Raw genomic sequence first — 19737 nt, forward strand, 5'->3', positions numbered from 1 at the left:
CACTCAGGACCTATAGAGCAATTCTACCATACCATAAGCAGTCATTTCTATGAGTCACACAAGGAAAAGGAAAGCATCTTAAACACTACAGTGAGCACTAGAACATCAATTCACCTATTGTAAAACGAAACCAGACAGAATAGTACAGATCGTCGATCCTGCACAGTCAATGCCAACTGAAAGCCATGTCTTTTTCACAAACACAGATACACCCTAATCCAATATAGAATAAGTAATCATAAACTTTCTATTTAGACAAAAATTAAACTGAACCCCCAAGATGCCAGACTCTGCATACAATGCAATGCCACAGAAACAGAAAATGTCCCCTAATACTGTGCAAAATATAAAGACAGCAGATGTAAATTTGAAAAAAAAACTAACAAATACCAATCACCACTTTACAAATTAACAAATAGAAATAAAACAAATATAGAAAATAAAATACCATTTTATTGGACTAATACATTTAGCTGTCAGAGGCCAAAACCTTCTTCCTCAGGTCAATACAGTATAGTGTGTTACAGTGTCCTAACCTGACCTGAGGAAGGGGGTTTTGTTCTCCGAAAGTTAGTCAGAATTTATTAAAATTAGTCCAATAAAAAGATTACCTGATTTACATGTTCTTCTATAAACATTTATTAACACAGCTACAATACTACTTTATCCTAAAGCAAAAAAAAATAAAAATATATATTTTATTTACAGTTTGTTGTCTCTGGTTTCTGCTTTCCTCATCTTCTTTTCACTGTCTTCCTTCCATCCAGCATCCGTCTTCGTTCTTTCTCTGCCTTCCAATGTCTGCCCTCTCTGCTGTCCCCGCCATCCAATGTCTGCCCTCTCTCCCTGCCCTTTCCATTCACTGTCTGCCCTCTCTCTCTCCCCCTTCCATTCACTGTCTGCCCTCCCTCTCCCCCCCCCATCCATCCAGGGTCTGCCCTCCCTCACCCCCTTCCATCCATCCAGGGTCTGCCCTCCCCTCTCCCCCCATTCATCCAGGGTCTGCCCTCCCTCTCCCCCCCCATCCATCCATCCATCTGTCCCCTCTCTCTCTCTCTGCCCCTTTTTTCAGCCCCCAGTTCCAGCCCTCTTATCCCACCTGCCCCTAGTTCTAGCCCCAGCCCACATCTCCCACTTGCCCCCCCTTTTCAGCCCCACTATCCCACCAGTCCGCAGTTTCAGCCCCAGCCCTTTTCTCTCACCAGTCCTGAGCTTCAGCCCCAGCCACTTCTCCGTCCCTTTTTCAGCCCCTGCCCCCTTTCAGCCCCCAGTTCCAGTACTAGCCCCCTTATCCCACCTACCCTCCTTTTCAGCCCCAGACCCATTTTCCCACCAGCCCCAGGCATGGCTCCCATTTTCTCGCTTGGCCCCTTCCCCACCTCCCTTCTCCCCACCCGTCCCCTTCTCTCCTCTTCTCCCATCTGAGACCCCCTCCTCACCCCAGTCCCCTTCTCCCATCTGAGACCCCCCACCCCCTTCTCCCCTCTTCTCCCGAGACCCCACCCCCCTTTTCCCATCTGAAACCCCCCTCCCCACCCCAGTCCCCTTCTCCCCTCTTCTCCCATCTGAGACCCCCCTCCCCACCCCAGTCCCCTTCTCCAATCTGAGGCCACCCTCCCCAGTCCCCTTCTCCCATTTGAAAACCCCCTTCCCAGTCCTCCCTCTCCCATCTAAGCCCCCCCAACTCGACCCACCTGCCACCTTCGTGGAGAGACGACAGCCCTCGTCTCCTGCCTCCATCCTGCTGTGCCTTAAAGAAAAATCTGAAAAGCAGCATGGCAGGCATGCTTCGTGTCTGCCCTGCCTGCTTATAAAAGAAAGCGGCAAATCTCTCCTCGTCGATGTCGCGACGTTGCGTCGGGTCTTCCTTCACTGGGTCCCGCCCTCCGCGAGGGCGGGACCCAGTGAGGGAAAACCCAACGCGACGTCGTGACGTCGACGAGGAGGTTTGCCGGCGCTTTCTTTTACAAGCAGGCAGGGCAGACACGAAGCATGCCTGCCATGCCGTTTTTCAGATTTTTCTTTAAGGCACAGCAGGATGGAGGCAGGAGACGCGGGCTGCCTGCATTGCCGACGGAGCACCCCCCCCACCTACTGAAACCCGGGGCGGACCGCCCCCACCTTGGTACGCCACTGATGGATACTGCACCATTTGGCAGTCATATCACAATAACAGATTACAAATAAGAACATGATGGGATAACAAGTGCCAGTGTGAAAAGGTTTTAATAAATTAGGAATATCAAACTTTGGTTTAATGACTTTACAGCACTGCGTTGGTTTGCAAAAGATTTCCACAATGAATAGGAATGTACACCAAGTTCCCATTTCTAATCTACATATTTAGTCCAGAGAAGGGGGGGTTCTCAACACTGTCCTTGGGACACACCAAACCAGTGTGGTATTCAAGATAATCAACAAAAATTATTCATGAGATAAATTTGCATGCACTGCCTCCACTATATGCAGATTTGTCTCATGCATATTGGTGGGTATTCTGAAAGCCTGACTGGTTGGCTGTGTTTCAAGGACTGGGTCAAGAAGTCCTGGTCCACACTAGCTCTCCTGAGAAGTGGATTGCTAAAGTTGTGTAGACTGTGTAATCAAACTGTGCTGAGTCACCTATATGTTTGGATCAGAATGCCTCTTAATCCAGCTAAAGGAAGGAACCACTGTGGTTGCTTGTGGTCTACAGCAGTTTTTCTCAACTACAAGTCAAGTACCCCCAAAGTCGAACAAGTTCCAAACAAGTACCCCCAGCTCCAATCAGCAGAGACTTTGAAATGGATTTTCCAAAAACTGACCTACTTTAATTATGCTATTTTTCTACTTGTGTTGGTCTTAGCTCTGGTTTCTGCTTTCCTCCATCCTCATTTTTCTCTCTCCTCTTCTTTCAGCTTTCTTCAATTTAATTTTTCTGCTTCTCTATCCAGATTTCAGTTAGTCTATCTTACTATCCATTCTTCAATTTCCCTTTAAAAAATTTTTTTTTTTATAGCTGCTACCTACAGCCTTCTGTCTCTCTCTGCTTACCCTTCCACCTAATGTCTCTCTCCTCTCCTCCTTCTCTCTCGCCCCTTTTCCATCCAGTTTCTTTTTTCTCCCCTCCCGCATCTATACTCAGCATCTTCTGTTCCCTCCACCGCTGCTGCTTCTTCTCTAGACCAGCAGCAATAGTGGCAAAAGAACCTAAAACAGCCGTGGGGCAGCAGTCTCCATGTGCATGCTGTTGGCTCTCCTAAGCCCTTGCCCCAGAACAGGAAATTGATGTCAGCGGGGCTAGGGGACTAGCAGAATTGACAGCACGCGTATGAAGACTATGGCTCTACGACTGCCTTAGATTGTTTTGCCACTGCTGGTCTGGAGAAGCAGCAGCAGTAGTAGTGGGGGTGGCAGTGGGAGGAAGGTCATGGTTTGAGGCTTAGCCTCCCCAAGCTCCTGGGCACTGTGTACCCATGCTAGGGCCAGGGTATGTGTAACAAGTGTTGAGAACCTATGGTCGACAAAGCATCCTGCAGCAACAAACCTGTTCAACAACTTCTGGATCTGGTGACAGAGGTAATCTTGAGCGTCCCTAGGTTTGTGATCATGGGAGGTTTTAACCTCATATTGGAACTCCAGACACCACCACTAATGCTTTCCTTGACAAGATGGCAGCACACTTAGCAAAGGCCTTAGAAAAAATGGCCCCACAAAATAAAGTCCTATACACTATATACAAATGCCCCCTGTGGTTTGTCCCAGAACTAAGAGTCCTTAAGAGGCAAGGACATAAACATGAAAGAAAACGGTGAAAATCTCACCTACATGAAAACAGGTTCAACAACAGGAAATCGCCAGGCTTTAACAATAGCCAAAATACAATATTTCTCTCAATGCAATGAATAGACTACAATGTCAACCAAGCAGCTATTTCAAATAATACATAGAGGCATATTTTCAAAGCACTTTGGGAGGCTAAGTTCCATAGGTTTCTATGGAACTTTGGGAGGCTAAGTGCTTTGAAAATGAGCCTCATAGTCTACTGCAAACTCTACACGACAACCAGCCTTCCCATTCACAACTAGCTAGCCATGATTTTGCCACATACTCTGCAGCAAAATTAAAGGTCTTCATCAGGACCTACAAGCAATTCCATCGAGCTGTACTGAACGGGCCTCTTAGTGGAGTCTTTCCTGGAAGCCAGCAAGATGTGGGATACTCCATCTGGCAAATCTAAGGATTCAACCTCTGTACTCTGAACATCCAAGTCATGAGGGCCAGGGACTGGAGGTTGAGATGTAGAAGAGATCCTTTGTTCTGTGTGATGAGGGTCAGACAACACTCTAATCTCCACGGATCTTCGGAGGAGAAACCCAGAAGAGGAAACCAGATCTGCCTTGGCCATTATGGCATGATTAGGATCATAGTTCCCTGGTCTTGCTTGAGTTTCGTCAAAGACTTCTCTATGAGAGGTATTGGAGGATACGCATTCAGAAGTCCGTTCCCTCAATGTAGGAGAAAACCATCTGATGCTAGTCTACCGAGTGACCTGAGCCTGGAAAGGAACTGGAGGAACTTGTTGTTGAGATGAGTGGAAAAAAGACCCATCGAGGTCGGAAGATCTTGTGGGCTACACCCATTTTGAGAGACCATTCATATGCTTGCAAAACTCTGCTCAGTCTGTCCACCAGGCAGTTGTCCCTTTCCTGGTTGATATGTGGCCAGGAGGTCCATTCTGTGAGGTGTGACCTACTGCCACATTCCCACTGCTTCCTGACACAAGGGATAGGAGCCCGTACCCCCGTTTGTTTACATAAAACAATACAACTTGTTTGTTTGAGAATGATTTGATTCTGTAGCTGATCTCTGAAAGCCTTTAGAGCGTTCCAAATGGACCTTAGCTCAAGGAAGTTCATATAGAGATCTGTCTCCTGAGCAGACTAAGTTCCTTGGGTGCGAAGCCCATCTACATGAGCCCCCTATTCTCAGGTTGGATACATCCATTGTTAGCACCTTCTGAAGAGGTGAAATTTGGAACAGTAGTCCTACAGTCAAATTTGTCTGAATTGTCCACCAAAGGGAATGGAGGAATCTGGATCACATCCGCTAGATTCCCAGCCACCTGAAATCACTGGGCTTGTCAAGTGGAGATGTGCCAAAGGAGTAGCATGCACTGTTGAGGCCATGTGGCCCATTTATCTCAACATTTGCCAAACTGTGACCTGCTTGCTGCTTCGGACTTGCAAGGCAAGTGTCGAAAAGTGCTCTGCTCTCACTGGTTGAAGAAAAGCCAGAGTCTGCAATGTATTGAGCAGAGCTCCTATGTACTCCAATCGCTGGACCAGGAGATGGTGAGGTAGTGTATGATGAACCTAGTAGCTTCAACACCTGAATAGTTAGGCGTTCCTGCATGTGCTCTTGACCATCTACTCATCTAGATAGGGAAACACATACAGTGGTGGAAATAAGTATTTGATCCCTTGCTGATTTTGTAAGTTTGCCCACTGACAAAGACATGAGCAGCCCATAATTGAAGGGTAGGTTATTGGTAACAGTGAGAGATAGCACATCACAAATTAAATCCGGAAAATCACATTGTGGAAAGTATATGAATTTATTTGCATTCTGCAGAGGGAAATAAGTATTTGATCCCCCACCAACCAGTAAGAGATCTGGCCCCTACAGACCAGGTAGATGCTCCAAATCAACTCGTTACCTGCATGACAGACAGCTGTCGGCAATGGTCACCTGTATGAAAGACACCTGTCCACAGACTCAGTGAATCAGTCAGACTCTAACCTCTACAAAATGGCCAAGAGCAAGGAGCTGTCTAAGGATGTCAGGGACAAGATCATACACCTGCACAAGGCTGGAATGGGCTACAAAACCATCAGTAAGACGCTGGGCGAGAAGGAGACAACTGTTGGTGCCATAGTAAGAAAATGGAAGAAGTACAAAATGACTGTCAATCAACAAAGATCTGGGGCTCCACGCAAAATCTCACCTCGTGGGGTATCCTTGATCATGAGGAAGGTTAGAAATCAGCCTACAACTACAAGGGGGGAACTTGTCAATGATCTCAAGGCAGCTGGGACCACTGTCACCACGAAAACCATTGGTAACACATTACGACATAACGGATTGCAATCCTGCAGTGCCCGCAAGGTCCCCCTGCTCCGGAAGGCACATGTGACGGCCCGTCTGAAGTTTGCCAGTGAACACCTGGATGATGCCGAGAGTGATTGGGAGAAGGTGCTGTGGTCAGATGAGACAAAAATTGAGCTCTTTGGCATGAACTCAACTCGCCGTGTTTGGAGGAAGAGAAATGCTGCCTATGACCCAAAGAACACCGTCCCCACTGTCAAGCATGGAGGTGGAAATGTTATGTTTTGGGGGTGTTTCTCTGCTAAGGGCACAGGACTACTTCACCGCATCAATGGGAGAATGGATGGGGCCATGTACCGTACAATTCTGAGTGACAACCTCCTTCCCTCCGCCAGGGCCTTAAAAATGGGTCGTGGCTGGGTCTTCCAGCACGACAATGACCCAAAACATACAGCCAAGGCAACAAAGGAGTGGCTCAGGAAGAAGCACATTAGGGTCATGGAGTGGCCTAGCCAGTCACCAGACCTTAATCCCATTGAAAACTTATGGAGGGAGCTGAAGCTGCGAGTTGCCAAGCGACAGCCCAGAACTCTTAATGATTTAGAGATGATCTGCAAAGAGGAGTGGACCAAAATTCCTCCTGACATGTGTGCAAACCTCATCATCAACTACAGAAGACGTCTGACCGCTGTGCTTGCCAACAAGGGTTTTGCCACCAAGTATTAGGTCTTGTTTGCCAGAGGGATTAAATACTTATTTCCCTCTGCAGAATGCAAATAAATTCATATACTTTCCACAATGTGATTTTCCGGATTTAATTTGTGATGTGCTATCTCTCACTGTTACCAATAACCTACCCTTCAATTATGGGCTGCTCATGTCTTTGTCAGTGGGCAAACTTACAAAATCAGCAAGGGATCAAATACTTATTTCCACCACTGTATACTTCCAGTCTGCACAAATATGCCGCTACTACCACTAGACATTCTGGGACATGAAGAAAATTAAACTCCTAAATTGTGAAATTGAGGTCGGTGCTCTGGACTAAACAGGTCTAGCAACTCGTGAAAAAGAAAGGAAACTCAAAGAGCTAAAAAAAAAAAAACCCTATTAAAATCAAGGGGAAATAAAATATAATAAAGAAAAATAAAAAATAATGCAAACAAGGATAAAAAAAAATACCTGCTTGGGAAGCCACTGCGAAGAAGACAGATATATGCACTGTGAGAACATGAAGATGTCCTCCCTGCTCCTCGGAAAAGCGAAGACTGAGGAATCCGCACTTTACTCACAGAAAGGCAGCAGCGCATGCGTGGTGGGATGCTGTTATCAAGTTCTGACTAAATTTCACTAATCAGCGTCTGCACTGTACTCTGTCGGATGACCTCAGCCAACTGTGAGAATACAATGTGTCCTTGGAGAAAGGAGATTTAGATCATATTTCACCAGTAACTAGTCCTGACCTTAAGATAATATTGCTACAAGGGCTACTGTGCTTGTTATGGGTATTACCAAGATGGAGAAAACTAATTTAGATCCCTTTTTGGCAAGAAAAATATTTTCTTTTGTGCTCAATGAATTCATGTTTTTTCCTGATTTGGCCAGGCAACACAATAGCAAAGGAAGGATTCTTAAGTCTGAAGTCAAGAGTTTTGGACAGGGGTGCTACCTTCTTTTTAAAATTTCCCTGAAAATGCATTATCACTCATTCAGGAAATAAATATATCTTTGTTGATCCTATTAGTACAAACATTTTCTGCAGAAAATATTCTACTGTTTGATGTTTCTTTATTTTTGTTTTGGGTGGATGATAGTATTTAAGGACCTTAACATGTAGATTGTAACCATTTTTGAAATTCTGATCTATCATTGGGTCAATATTCAACCAGTGGTAATCAGCATTTCTTTAAATGCTGATTGACCCCTGCTGGTTAAATTAGCTCCAGATATTCAATGCTGGGCCATATTCAGGCACCAACATTGAATACTGAGGACCCAGAAGTTACGTGGGTGCCAGCCAATATTTAGTGCTGGAACCCATATACCTAACTGGGCAAACATAGTACTGCTTTCTATATGGTCTTATATACAGTACAGCAAATGATACATACCTGTAGCAGGTGTTCTCCGAGGACAGCAGGCCGATTGTTCTCACGACTGGGTTGACGTCCACGGCAGCCCCTCAAACCGGAAGAAAAAACTCGTGGGAGGTCCCGCATGCGGGCACGCCCACCGTGCATGCACGGCCGTCTTCCCGCCCGTGTGCGACTGCTCCCGCTCAGTTAAATGACAAAGAAATGAGGAGAAAACGCAACTTCAAAGGGGAGGAGGGAGGGTAGGTGAGAACAATCAGCCTGCTGTCCTCGGAGAACACCTTCTACAGGTATGTATCATTCGCTTTCTCCGAGGACAAGCAGGCTGCTTGTTCTCACGACTGGGGTATCCCTAGCTCCCAGGCTCACTCAAAACAACAAACAGGGTCAATTGGGCCTCGCAACGGATTGATCTACGAAGAACAACTAACTGGGAGTGTAGCCTGAACAGAATAAAACCGGGTCCAGGAGGGTGGAGTTGGATTCAAACCCCAAACAGATTCTGCAGCACCGACTGTCCGAACTGACTGTCGCGTCGGGTATCCTGCTGGAGGCAGTAATGTGATGTGAATGTGTGGACAGATGACCACGTCGCAGCCTTGCAAATCTCTTCAATAGTGGCTGACTTCAAGTGGGCCACTGACGCTGCAATGGCTCTAACACTATGAGCCGTGACATGACCCTCAAGAGTCAGCCCAGCCTGGGCGTAAGTGAAGGAAATGCAATCTGCTAGCCAATTTGAGATGGTGCATTTCCCGACAGCGACCCCTTTCCTATTGGGGTCGAAAGAAACAAACAATTGGGCGGACTGTCTGTGGGGCTGTGTCCGCTCCAGGTAGAAGACCAATGCTCTCTTGCAGTCCAATGTGTGCAACTGACGTTCAGCAGGGTGGGTATGAGGCCTGGGAAAGAATGTTGGCAAGACAATTGACTGGTTAAGATGGAACTCCGACACCACCTTTGGCAGGAACTTAGGGTGAGTGCGGAGGACTACTCTGTTATGATGAAATTTAGTATAAGGAGCATGAGCTACCAGGGCTTGAAGCTCACTGACTCTACGAGCTGAAGTAACTGCCACCAAGGAAATGACCTTCCAGGTCAAGTACTTCAGATGGCAGGAATTCAGTGGCGCAAAAGGAGGTTTCATCAGCTGGGTGAGGATGACGTTGAGATACCATGACACTGCAGGAGGCTTGACAGGGGGCTTTGACAAAAGCAAACCTCTCATGAATCGAACGACTAAAGGCTCTCCAGAGATGGCTTTTCCCTCTACACGATGATGGTAAGCACTAATTACACTAAGGTGATTCCTTACTGAGTTGGTCTTGAGACCTGACTCCGACAAGTGTGGAAGGTACTCAAGCAGGGTCTGCGCAGGACAAGAATGAGGTTCTAGAGCCTTGTTCTCACACCAAACGACAAACCTCCTCCACTTAAAAAAGTAACTCTTCTTAGTGGAATCCTTCCTAGAGGCAAGCAAGATACAGGAGACCCCCTCAGACAGACCCAATGAAGCAAAATCTACGCCCTCAACATCCAGGCCGAGAGAGCCAGAGACTGAAGGTTGGGGTGCAGAAGTGCTCCGTCGTTCTGCGAAATGAGGGTTGGAAAACACTCCAATGTCCACGGTTCTTCGGAGGACAACTCCAGAAGAAGGGGGAACCAGATCTGATGGGGCCAAAAGGGCGCAATCAGAATCATGGTGCCGCGGTCTTGCTTGAGCTTCAGTAAGGTCTTCCTCACCAAAGGTATGGGAGGATATGCATACAGGAGGCCCTTCCCCCAATGGAGGAGAAAGGCATCCGACGCTAGTCTGCCGTGTGCCTGAAGTCTGGAACAGAACTGAGGCAGCTTGTGATTGGTCTGGGAGGCGAAAAGGTCCACCGAGGGAGTGCCCCACTCTCGGAAGAGCTTGCGTACCACCCTGGAGTGGAGCGACCACTCGTGCGGTTGCATGAGTCTGCTCAGCCTGTCGGCCAGACAGTTGTTTACGCCTGCCAGATACGTGGCTCGGAGAAGCATGCCGTGCTGGCTTGCCCAGCGCCACATCCTGACGGCTCCTGACACAGGGGGCGAGATCCAGTGCACCCCTGCTTGTTGATGTAGTACATTGCAACCTGATTGTCTGTTCGAATTTGGATAATTTGGGAGGACAGCCGATCCCTGAAGGCCTTCAGCGCGTTCCAGACCGCTCGGAGCTCCAGGAGATTGATCTGAAGACCTGCTTCCTGGAGGGACCACACCCCTTGGGTGTGGAGCCCATCGACATGAGCTCCCCACCCCGGGAGAGATGCATCCGTCGTCAGCACTTTTTGCGGCTGAGGAATTTGGAACGGGCGTCCCAAGATCAAATTGGTCCGAATCGTTCACCAGCGCAGCGAATTGCGACAACTGGTGGGCAGGTGGATAGCATCTTCTAGGTTCCCCGTGGCTTGGCACCACTGGGAAGCTAGGGTCCATTGAACCGGGCTCATGTGAAGATGAGCCATGGGAGTCACATGGACTGTAGAGGCCATATGGCCCAGGAGTCTCAACATCTGCTGAGCTGTGATCTGCTGGGACGTTCTGGCCTGGGAGGCGAGGGACAGAAGGTTCTGAGCCCTCGCCTCGGGAAGATAGGCATGAGCCGCCTGTGAATTCAGCAGAGCTCCTATGAATTCGAGAGATTGGACTGGCTGGAGATGGGACTTCGGTAATTTATTACAAACCCCAGCAGCTCCAGTAGTTGAATAGTGCACTGCATGGACTGAAGAGCTTCCGCCTCTGAGGTGCTCTTCACCAGCTAATTGTCGAGATACGGGAACACGTGCACCCCCAGCTTGCGCAGGTATTCTGCAACCACCACGAGACACTTCGTGAATACCCGTGGTGCTGAGGCGAGCCCAAAGGGCAGCACACAATACTGGAAGTGACGTGTCCCTAGATGGAATCGCAGATACTGTCTGTGAGCTGGCAGTATCTGGATGTAAGTATAAGCATCCTTTAAATCCAGGGAACATAGCCAATCGTCTTTCTGAATCATGGGGAGAAGGGTGCCCAAGGAAAGCATCCTGAACTTTTCTCGTACCAGATATTTGTTCAGGCCTCTCAGGTCTAGGATGGGGTGCATCCCCCCTGTCTTCTTTTCCACAAGGAAGTACCTGGAATAGAATCCCTGCCCCTCCTGCCTGGGTGGCACGGGCTTGACCGCATTGGCGCTGAGAAGGGCGGAGAGTTCCTCTGCAAGTACCTGCTTGTGGTGGGAGCTGAAGGATTGAGCTCCCGGTGGACAATTTGGTGGGGTGGAGATCAAATTCAGGGTGTATCCGCACCGCACTATTTGGAGAACCCACTGGTCGGAGATTATGAGAGGCCACCTTTGGTGAAAAATTGTCAACCTCCCCCCGGCCGGCAGGCCGTCCGGCACGGCTACTTTGATGGTGGCTATGTTCCCATGGATCCAGTCAAAAGCCCGTCCCCTGCTTTTGCTGTGGAGCCGCAGGGGGCTGCTTAGGCGCATACTGTTGACGGGAACGAGTGTGCTGGGACTGTCCCTGTGCCTGAGGAGGCCTTCGGGCCGGCTGGTTGTACCTACGCTTGCTGTAAGCATAAGGTGCAGCCTGCCGGGCCAGGGAAAAACGTCCGCCTGTGGAGGTGGATGCTGAAGGCGCCCGGTGGGAGAGCTTGTCGAGAGCGGTTTCCCGCTGGTGCAGTTGGTCCACCAACTGCTCGACCTTCTCGCCAAAAATGCTATCCCTCTGGCAAGGGACATCCGCCAGCCGTTGCTGAGTCCGGTTGTCCAGGTCAGAGGCACACAGCCATGAGAGTCTGCGCATCACTATACCCTGGGCCGCGGCTCTGGATGCCACATCACAGGTGTCATAAATACCCCTGGACAGGAATTTTCTGCACTCCTTCAGCTGCCTGACCACCTCCTGAAAAGGCCTGGACTGCTCCGAGGGGGGGGGGGGGGGGGGGAGCTTGTCAACCAGGTCCGCCAGTTGCCGCACAATGTTCCGCATGTGGATGCTCATGTAGAGCTGGTATAACTGGATTCTTGTCACGAGCATGGAAGAATGGTAGGCCTTCCTCCCAAACGAGTCCAGAGTGCGAGACTCCCGCTCTGGGGGCACCGAGGCGGTATCCTTCGAACTCCCTGCCATTTTGAGAGCAGAATCCACGACTGTTGAATCATGTGGCAGCTGAGGCCGCATCAACTCCGGGTCTGTGTGGACTCTGTATTGGGACTCTGCTTTCTTAGGGATGGTGGGATTAGATAAGGGCTTCAACCAGTTCCAAAGCAGTGTCTCATAGTAACATAGTAACATAGTAGATGACGGCAGAAAAAGACCTGCACGGTCCATCTAGTCTGCCCACGATAAACTCATGTGTATACCTTACCTTGATTTGTACCTGTCTTTTTCAGGGCACAGACCATATAAGTCTGTGCAGCAGTATTTCCCGCCTCCCAACCACCAGTCCCGCCTCCCATCACCGGCTCCGGCACAGACCCCGTATAAGTCTGCCCTCCCCCATCCTAGCCTCTCAACCACCAACCCCTCTTCCCCCCGCCACCCAATTTCAGCTAAGCTTCTGTGGATCCATTCCTTGAGGACATTGTGCAACGGTACCGTGGAGGACTCTCTAGGTGGTGATGGATAGTCGAGGACTTCAAGCATCTCAGCCCTCGGCTCATCCACGGTGACCACTGGGAAGGGAATGCCAATAGACATGTCCCGGACAAAAGAGGCGAAGGAGATGCTCTCTGGAGGCGAGAGCTTCCTCTCCGGTGAAAGCGTGGGGTCGGAGGGAAGACCCGCAGACTCCTCGGAGGAGAAATATCTGGGGTCTTCCTCCTCTCCCCCACGAGGCCTCCTCCTCGGTGTCAGACATGAGCTCTCTGAGCTCAGACCGCAACCGGGCCCGTCTCGACCCCGAGGAACCACGTTCTCGATGATGGTACCGAGAGGTGGACTCCCGCGCCGGCGGGGACGAAGCTCCCTCCATCGACGTGGATTCCACCTGAGTGGCGATCGAGACTGGTGCCGCAAGCGGTACCGGTGTCGAAGACCGCATCACAGGGCCAGAGCCAGCCGGCGCTTCCATCAACATCACCAAGGGCGCAAGCACCCCCGGTGCCGGCAAGGCCTGGCGCATCAGCCCCTCCAGGATACCTGGGAGGATGGCTCGGAGGCACTCGTCTAGGCCTGCTGTCGGGAGAGGCTTGGGGGCCGGTGCGGGCATCGGTGCTCGAAGCTGCCCGGCTCCAGGAGACGGTAGCGGGGTACCCGACGACCTGCACATCGACACCTCCTCAATAGAGGGGGAGCGCTCCTCCCGGCGTTGGCGCTTCTTAGGGACCGAGTCTTTCGACGTCCCAGAGCTGCCAGTTCCATGCGCCGTGGGCGACCGATGACGGTGCTTCTTTGCAACTTTCTTTCGATGCCCGTCATCTTCGCTCCGCGGCATGGACGAGGAGGAGGTGGAGTCTCCGCGCCCTCTGGGGGTCGGATCCGACAGGGTTTGGTCCCGATGGCCCTGAGCAGCGGGAGTGGCCGGGGCGGACTGCCCACTCGGTCGCTCACCGCCGCCGTCACTGGCAGGTTGTCGGGCCAAGGGAACCTGTACTCCTGGGGTCGGTGCCATAGTCTGCGCCGAAGACGTCGACATCGGTACCGATACCGAAGTCCCAGCCGTCGACACCGATGCTGCCGACGTCGAAGGGCCGGCGCAAGTTCCAGAAAGACGGTCCCGAAGAACTTGCCTCGCCACCTGCGTCCGCTTTTTCAAGCCGAGACACAAGGTTCACGCCTTGGAATTATGCTCCGGACCGAGGCACTGGAGACATCAAGCGTGTTGATCGGTCTGCGAGAGCTGCCGGCCGCACCGACCACATTTCTTGAATCCGCTCAGGACCTTCGAGGACATCGACGGAAAAATCGCGTCGGTGAGGTCAAAACCGTCGATGGTGGCGGTAAAAATTAACACCACGAAAATAAAGAAATCGTACGCCAAAGCGAAACAAAAAAGAGAAAACTCGATGAAAGGGAATTTATTTTTAAAGAAGGAAAAAGGGGGCAAAACAAAAGAAATCGCGGACTACGGTGCAAAATGGTTTTCCGGGGCTGACACGGAGAGTTACAAAAACGCGTCTCTCTCCAGTGCGGAAATCGAAAAAACTGAGCGGGAGCGGTCGTGCACAGGCGGGAAGACGGCTGCTCATGCGCGGTGGATGTGCCCGCACGCGGGACCTCCTGCAAGTTTTTTCTTCTGGTTTGAGGGGCTGCCGTGGACGTCAACCCAGTCGTGAGAATAAGCAGCCTGCTTGTCCTCGGAGAACCAATTGTATGCTGGCACTGGCTATTGGCTGGTGCCTACATATCTTTTGGCTTCACCGGTGGTCAAAGCCACCACCTGCTTAAGTGCTGCTGAATATCAGCAGACAGCCTGCTCAGCATGGTTTAAGTAGGTAGGAGCCTATCCTGCTTAAACCATGCTATCAGCCCCTTATTTTCTTAATATGGATTTCCTTTTTAATTTTGTGGGCGCATATTAAATTGTTAATTTTTTGAATATTGCTTTATCTCCACTCCTACTTATTTACATATATATATATACATACAGGAAAGAGAAACGGAGCTTGACATACCACCTTTCTGTGGTTTTTGCAACTACATTCAAATGGTTTATGTGAACAAACTGTGTGTTTTAAGCATGTAAAATGTATTGGATATTTTCCTGCATTATGTTCTGAAGTGTATTTCTTCTGTTTGGCCACCTTTATGCTTAAAGATGTTACAGAGGACTGACTTCTCTTTCTTTATTTGGCACACAGATAATAGGAAGTGTCTGCAGTGATGTAACCAGTTTTGATGTAACCTGCAGTTTTGAAAATTACCCAGCAGATGCTGGCTGTTGCTTCAGTTTTAGCCTGGAAGAAGAAAGCGACAGATCTTCTTGCTAAGGCTCTATGAACAATTGTATGCCGATCTTCCCAGGTACTGTTTAGACAGTATATAGATGTTTAGTTAGTTTTCTAATTGATCCATATTTCTGTTACTTATTACTGTTTGTTATCTGCACATTTATGTTCAGTGTTCAATTGTTATGAGAATAAACAAAACTGTTTCTTCGCTCTGCTTGTCTGATAAAGAATCCTGGTGGTTTGTGTGTTGGGTCTTGAGTGCTTTCTGGGAACTGTGAGACCACTGGGAGTGCAGTCCCAGTAACCTAGAAATCACTGGAGATAACTTGGGAGTGGAAGACTCGCCCAGAGGTGGTTGTGACCCAGTCAATGGGAGGAGGGTGCTAGTGTAGAGCACAAGCGAAAGGTTCAGGCGGACCATTTACATAGTAAATACAGGTACTTATTTGTACCTGGGGGGCAATGGAGGGTTTAAGTGACTTGCCCAGAATCACAAGGAGCTGCAGTGGGAATCGAACCCAGTTCCCCAGGATCAAAGTCCACTGCACCAACCACTAGGCTACTCCTCCAGGCCACACACGATGGGGTTTTAATGAATTCCCAGAGATGGTCACATATGATATATATTTGCTTTAAGCAAATGATGATAAACTATGAAGAATACAACAACTGCAACTAACTGATGGAACATGCCTTCTGGAAAAGAGCATTACATTTCCAGAAGCCAGGACCCTATAATAAACATTCTGCAGAATGGAGGGAAATTTTTCTTAAGTGTAATCAGGTGCTTAGGGCTCATCTTTCTGATCAGAGGTCTCTCTTAGGCTGCTAAGCAGGCAGATCTAAATAGTCAACACATATTAATAATCTGTTCTTTTAGTCCCTGAAGAGAAGCTGGGAGAAGAAATGCTCTGTGAAGCAAAACTAGGAGAGCGCGAAAGCAGATTATGGTTAAGGCATGAGGTAGTGAAAAACAAGAAGAAAAACATGTACTCTATAGCAAAAGTTTTTTAAAAAGTGCATTGAACTTTTACCTGAGAAATAATCTTTTTTTTCTTATTGCTTGCTGCATTAGGTCCGGAAAACAATTTCTCAAGTGCAGCCAGTGCAGCACTTGCTTTTGCAACCTTCTTATTTGGACCTGCTCCTCTGAATTTCTGACCATCTACCTCCACCTAAAATGAAATACAGCTCTGTCATTTTTTTTGTTAACATTAAAAAAAATGTTATGTCATAGAATACATACATATAGAATATGATTATGTATGTATATATATAAAATGAAAGTACTACGCAAGGAGTTGGAGAATAACAGTAGAAAACTTTTGCCACTAAAGAATGGAAACATAAAAGTAAGGTGGTTAAATAAAGCTTTCAAGCATTATGACACACTTAAGGCCACGTTTCACCCAGAAACAGGAACTGTCCTTTAGGTATCCCAAGAAACCCAGTATTCTTTGATTAAATGATGCTCATTTTCTCCAAAATTAAGGAAAGGGTAGAAGGCAGGAAACACTGTAACCATTTATTTTATGTTTTTCCACCCAGATTGCAGCTGCATTTAAGTCCTGTGAAAACCAAAAGTAGTTTTCAGTCCTTATTGATGAACAAGGGACCTGTGCATCTGACTAAATATTTGGATGGTTCTTATGCTGGAATAATAAGGTTATCACAACATGCAAAGAATTCAGTTGAGAACTAATTTTTCTTTTTTTTAATTCAAGTCCATTCTCCAAGTATTGCCTTAGCTAGGATCTGGGCAAAAAACAACTGAAACCTTAAAGCTCTTTACAAACCCAACAAGGACAGAGCGTAGATGGGGAAAATGTTATGGTAATAGTTGAAAAATACATTGATTTACAATAGGAAAAAAATTGATTTACAGCTTCTCTCTCAATAGTTCTGCCTTTGAAGTATTACTTGACTTGAAATTGCTATTAGGCTGAGGGGGTGAATGTTGGAAAGAAGAGTATTAAGGTTTGAGAGATGGAAAATGATATCAAGCACTGGTAATAAATAAATAAATAAAATTGGGAGCTTGCTCTCTTACAAAATTTTGGCCAAATACGTGTTAGAAAGCAGAAGCCCTTCATGTAATCCATGTATCACACACATCTACATACAGTATCTATAACAGGGACACTGATTTATACTGCAGTCAAATATCAGATTCTATTCTGAGGTGGAATTCCAGTTTGAGCCAATTATTATCAAAGATGTTTTTCGATTTGAAAGAAATGGATAAAACATGGTACAGTGACAGAAAATCAGATAGTACAGGTGATTTATAAATTAAGTACATATAATACAAGGGCACTGATCAGGTACAAAACTCAGGGTTGCCGTCATTCTGTAGTGCATCGAATGTTGTATATACAACTCCCTCCCTCACTACTCTCAAAACATTTTAACATGTGTCCCTGTAGATAATGCATGAATTGCTTTAAAAATTCACAGCCATACAGTATCAACAAAATATTGTAATTCACAGTTGTGGTGGAACCACTGTGAAGTGCAAGATGACACTTTTAAATTCACGGTTTTGATGTCACTCCAATGAATTACAGCACAAATCTTACTGGGCATGCTCACAATGCATTTTTGAAGTCAACTTTCAAGTATCATACAACCAAAATTTGGAGTCCATATATCTACCACTGAGGTCCAGGAAAAGGTCTGTCAAAGAGCGAAGTTACCTTGGGTAAGAACTGTAGGGGAGGGCAGAGACATAACCAAACTAGACGGATCCCTGTATTATATAGAATAGAAAAAAAAAAAGACAAACTGTGACCAAGGATACAAATGCTTTTCCTGAGGTTCTGGTGACTTCATGAACTTTCCAGTCGGGTCTATGATCAGGACATCATCAGAACCCCTCGATGCATTTCAATCCTTGTATATTGTAGACCGATGCTAGGAGTAGTTTAAATCCCATTTATCTAAGTTATTTGTAGAAGCAAACAGCTTATAAAACTCATTTCAAAAGGGGGCTATTTCCAATGAAAACTTTCTGAAATGCTTCTATCCCATATCTATTGTGGTATATTTTTTCTTGTTAATTGTTTGCACCCTCTAACTTCCCCTAGGCTTATACAGATCTTAGCATTTTGAGTAGTAAAGTTTTACCTTATAGTACAATAGCCAGAGAAGAGATGCAAGAGAAGATGGATTATAAACTTTAATTGGGAGGAACTGGAACCACAGAACGTGGAACTGAAACAACTCAAAGCTTTTTGAGACTGTACAATTATTGCAAACATTCCATCCCAATAACATTATCCTTTTCCATGTCTTTTTTATGAAATTCTCCTATATTCCCCCAATTCCAATACTGTACTCTCCTGTTAAAAATAACAACCCAAGGACGGTACTCCTTTTTAGCAAAGTTGTTTATTGAAATTGGTCACATTTAATTTAAAATATTTCTACTCTGTCTTTTCATTCGATATGAATGTACAAAGCAGTGATGTTCTCTGAGGACAGCAGGCCAAATATTTTCACAGCTGGGTGATGTCATCCAACGGAGCCCGGTATGGATGCTGACTAGTGGTATTAAGAGAACTTCCTAGCAGTGTCCCACCACATAAGCACTAGTGCCTACCTGCCTGACGTGTAAGCGTAGGTCTCTCAGTCATTTCAAAAAGCTAAGAACGCAACTCCAAGGGAGATGGGAGGGTATGTGAGAATACTTGGCCTGCTCTCCTTGGAGAACACCTGCTACACCAGAGTAACTGGTTTCTCCGAGGACAAGCAGGCCTTTGTATTCTCACAGCTGGGAATCCTTAGCTAGTAGGCTCACAGAAAACAACAATGCTACGACAATAGGGACTCTAAATGTTAAAGCCTGTATTCAATTAACCTGAAACTACTTATATACTAGTTGTGGAGGTGCAGCCTGGAACAGAATGAAACTGGAGCTAGTGGGGGGAAATGGGATTCTTGATACCAACAACTTCTGCAGGACTGCTTGCTCAAACCGGCTGTCATGTTGGGTATCCTGCTCAAGGCAGTAGTGAGATGTGAATGTGTGGACAGTTGACCACGTCGCAGCTTTGCAAATCTTCTCTATGGAGGCTTACCTCAAGTGAGCTACAGACGTAGCTATGGCTCTGACATTACGAGCCTTGACATTACCCTCTAGAATCAGCCAGCCTGGGGATAAGTAACATAGTAACATAGTAACATAGTAACATAGTAGATGACGGCAGAAAAAGACCTGCACGGTCCATCTAGTCTGCCCACGATAAACTCATATGTGTATACCTTACCCTGATTTGTACCTGTCTTTTTCAGGGCACAGCCGTATAAATCTGTGCAGCAGTATTTCCCATCTCCCAACCACCAGTCCCTCCTCCCATCACCGGCTCCGGCACAGACCCCGTATAAAAAGTCTGCCCTCCCCCATCCTAGCCTCTCAACCACCAACCCCTCTTCCCCCTGCCACCCAATTTCAGTTAAGCTTGTGTGGATCCATTCCTTCTGCACAGGATTCCTTTATGCCTGTCCCACGCATGCTTGAATTTCGTTACCGTTTTCATCTCCACCACCTCCCGCGGGAGGGCATTCCAAGCGTTCACCACCCTCTCCGTGAAGAAATACTTCCTGACATCTTTCCTGAGTCTGCCCCCCTTCAATCTCATTTCATGTCCTCTC

General features: G+C 47.4%; 1 protein-coding gene across 7 annotated transcripts in view; it reads right to left on the reverse strand.

The window, feature by feature from the left end:
- STRBP (spermatid perinuclear RNA binding protein) overlaps positions 1-19737 on the reverse strand; it is a 482484-nt gene that overhangs the window by 18466 nt on the left and 444281 nt on the right. For all 7 annotated transcript variants that reach the window (XM_030207341.1, XM_030207340.1, XM_030207342.1 and 4 more), the window contains one exon: positions 16119-16259. In XM_030207341.1, coding sequence (XP_030063201.1) covers positions 16119-16259 — 141 coding nt within the window. The remainder of the gene's footprint in view (positions 1-16118; positions 16260-19737) is intronic.

Source organism: Microcaecilia unicolor, chromosome 6 (genome assembly GCF_901765095.1).
Source record: "Microcaecilia unicolor chromosome 6, aMicUni1.1, whole genome shotgun sequence".
Lineage (NCBI taxonomy): Eukaryota > Metazoa > Chordata > Amphibia > Gymnophiona > Siphonopidae > Microcaecilia > Microcaecilia unicolor.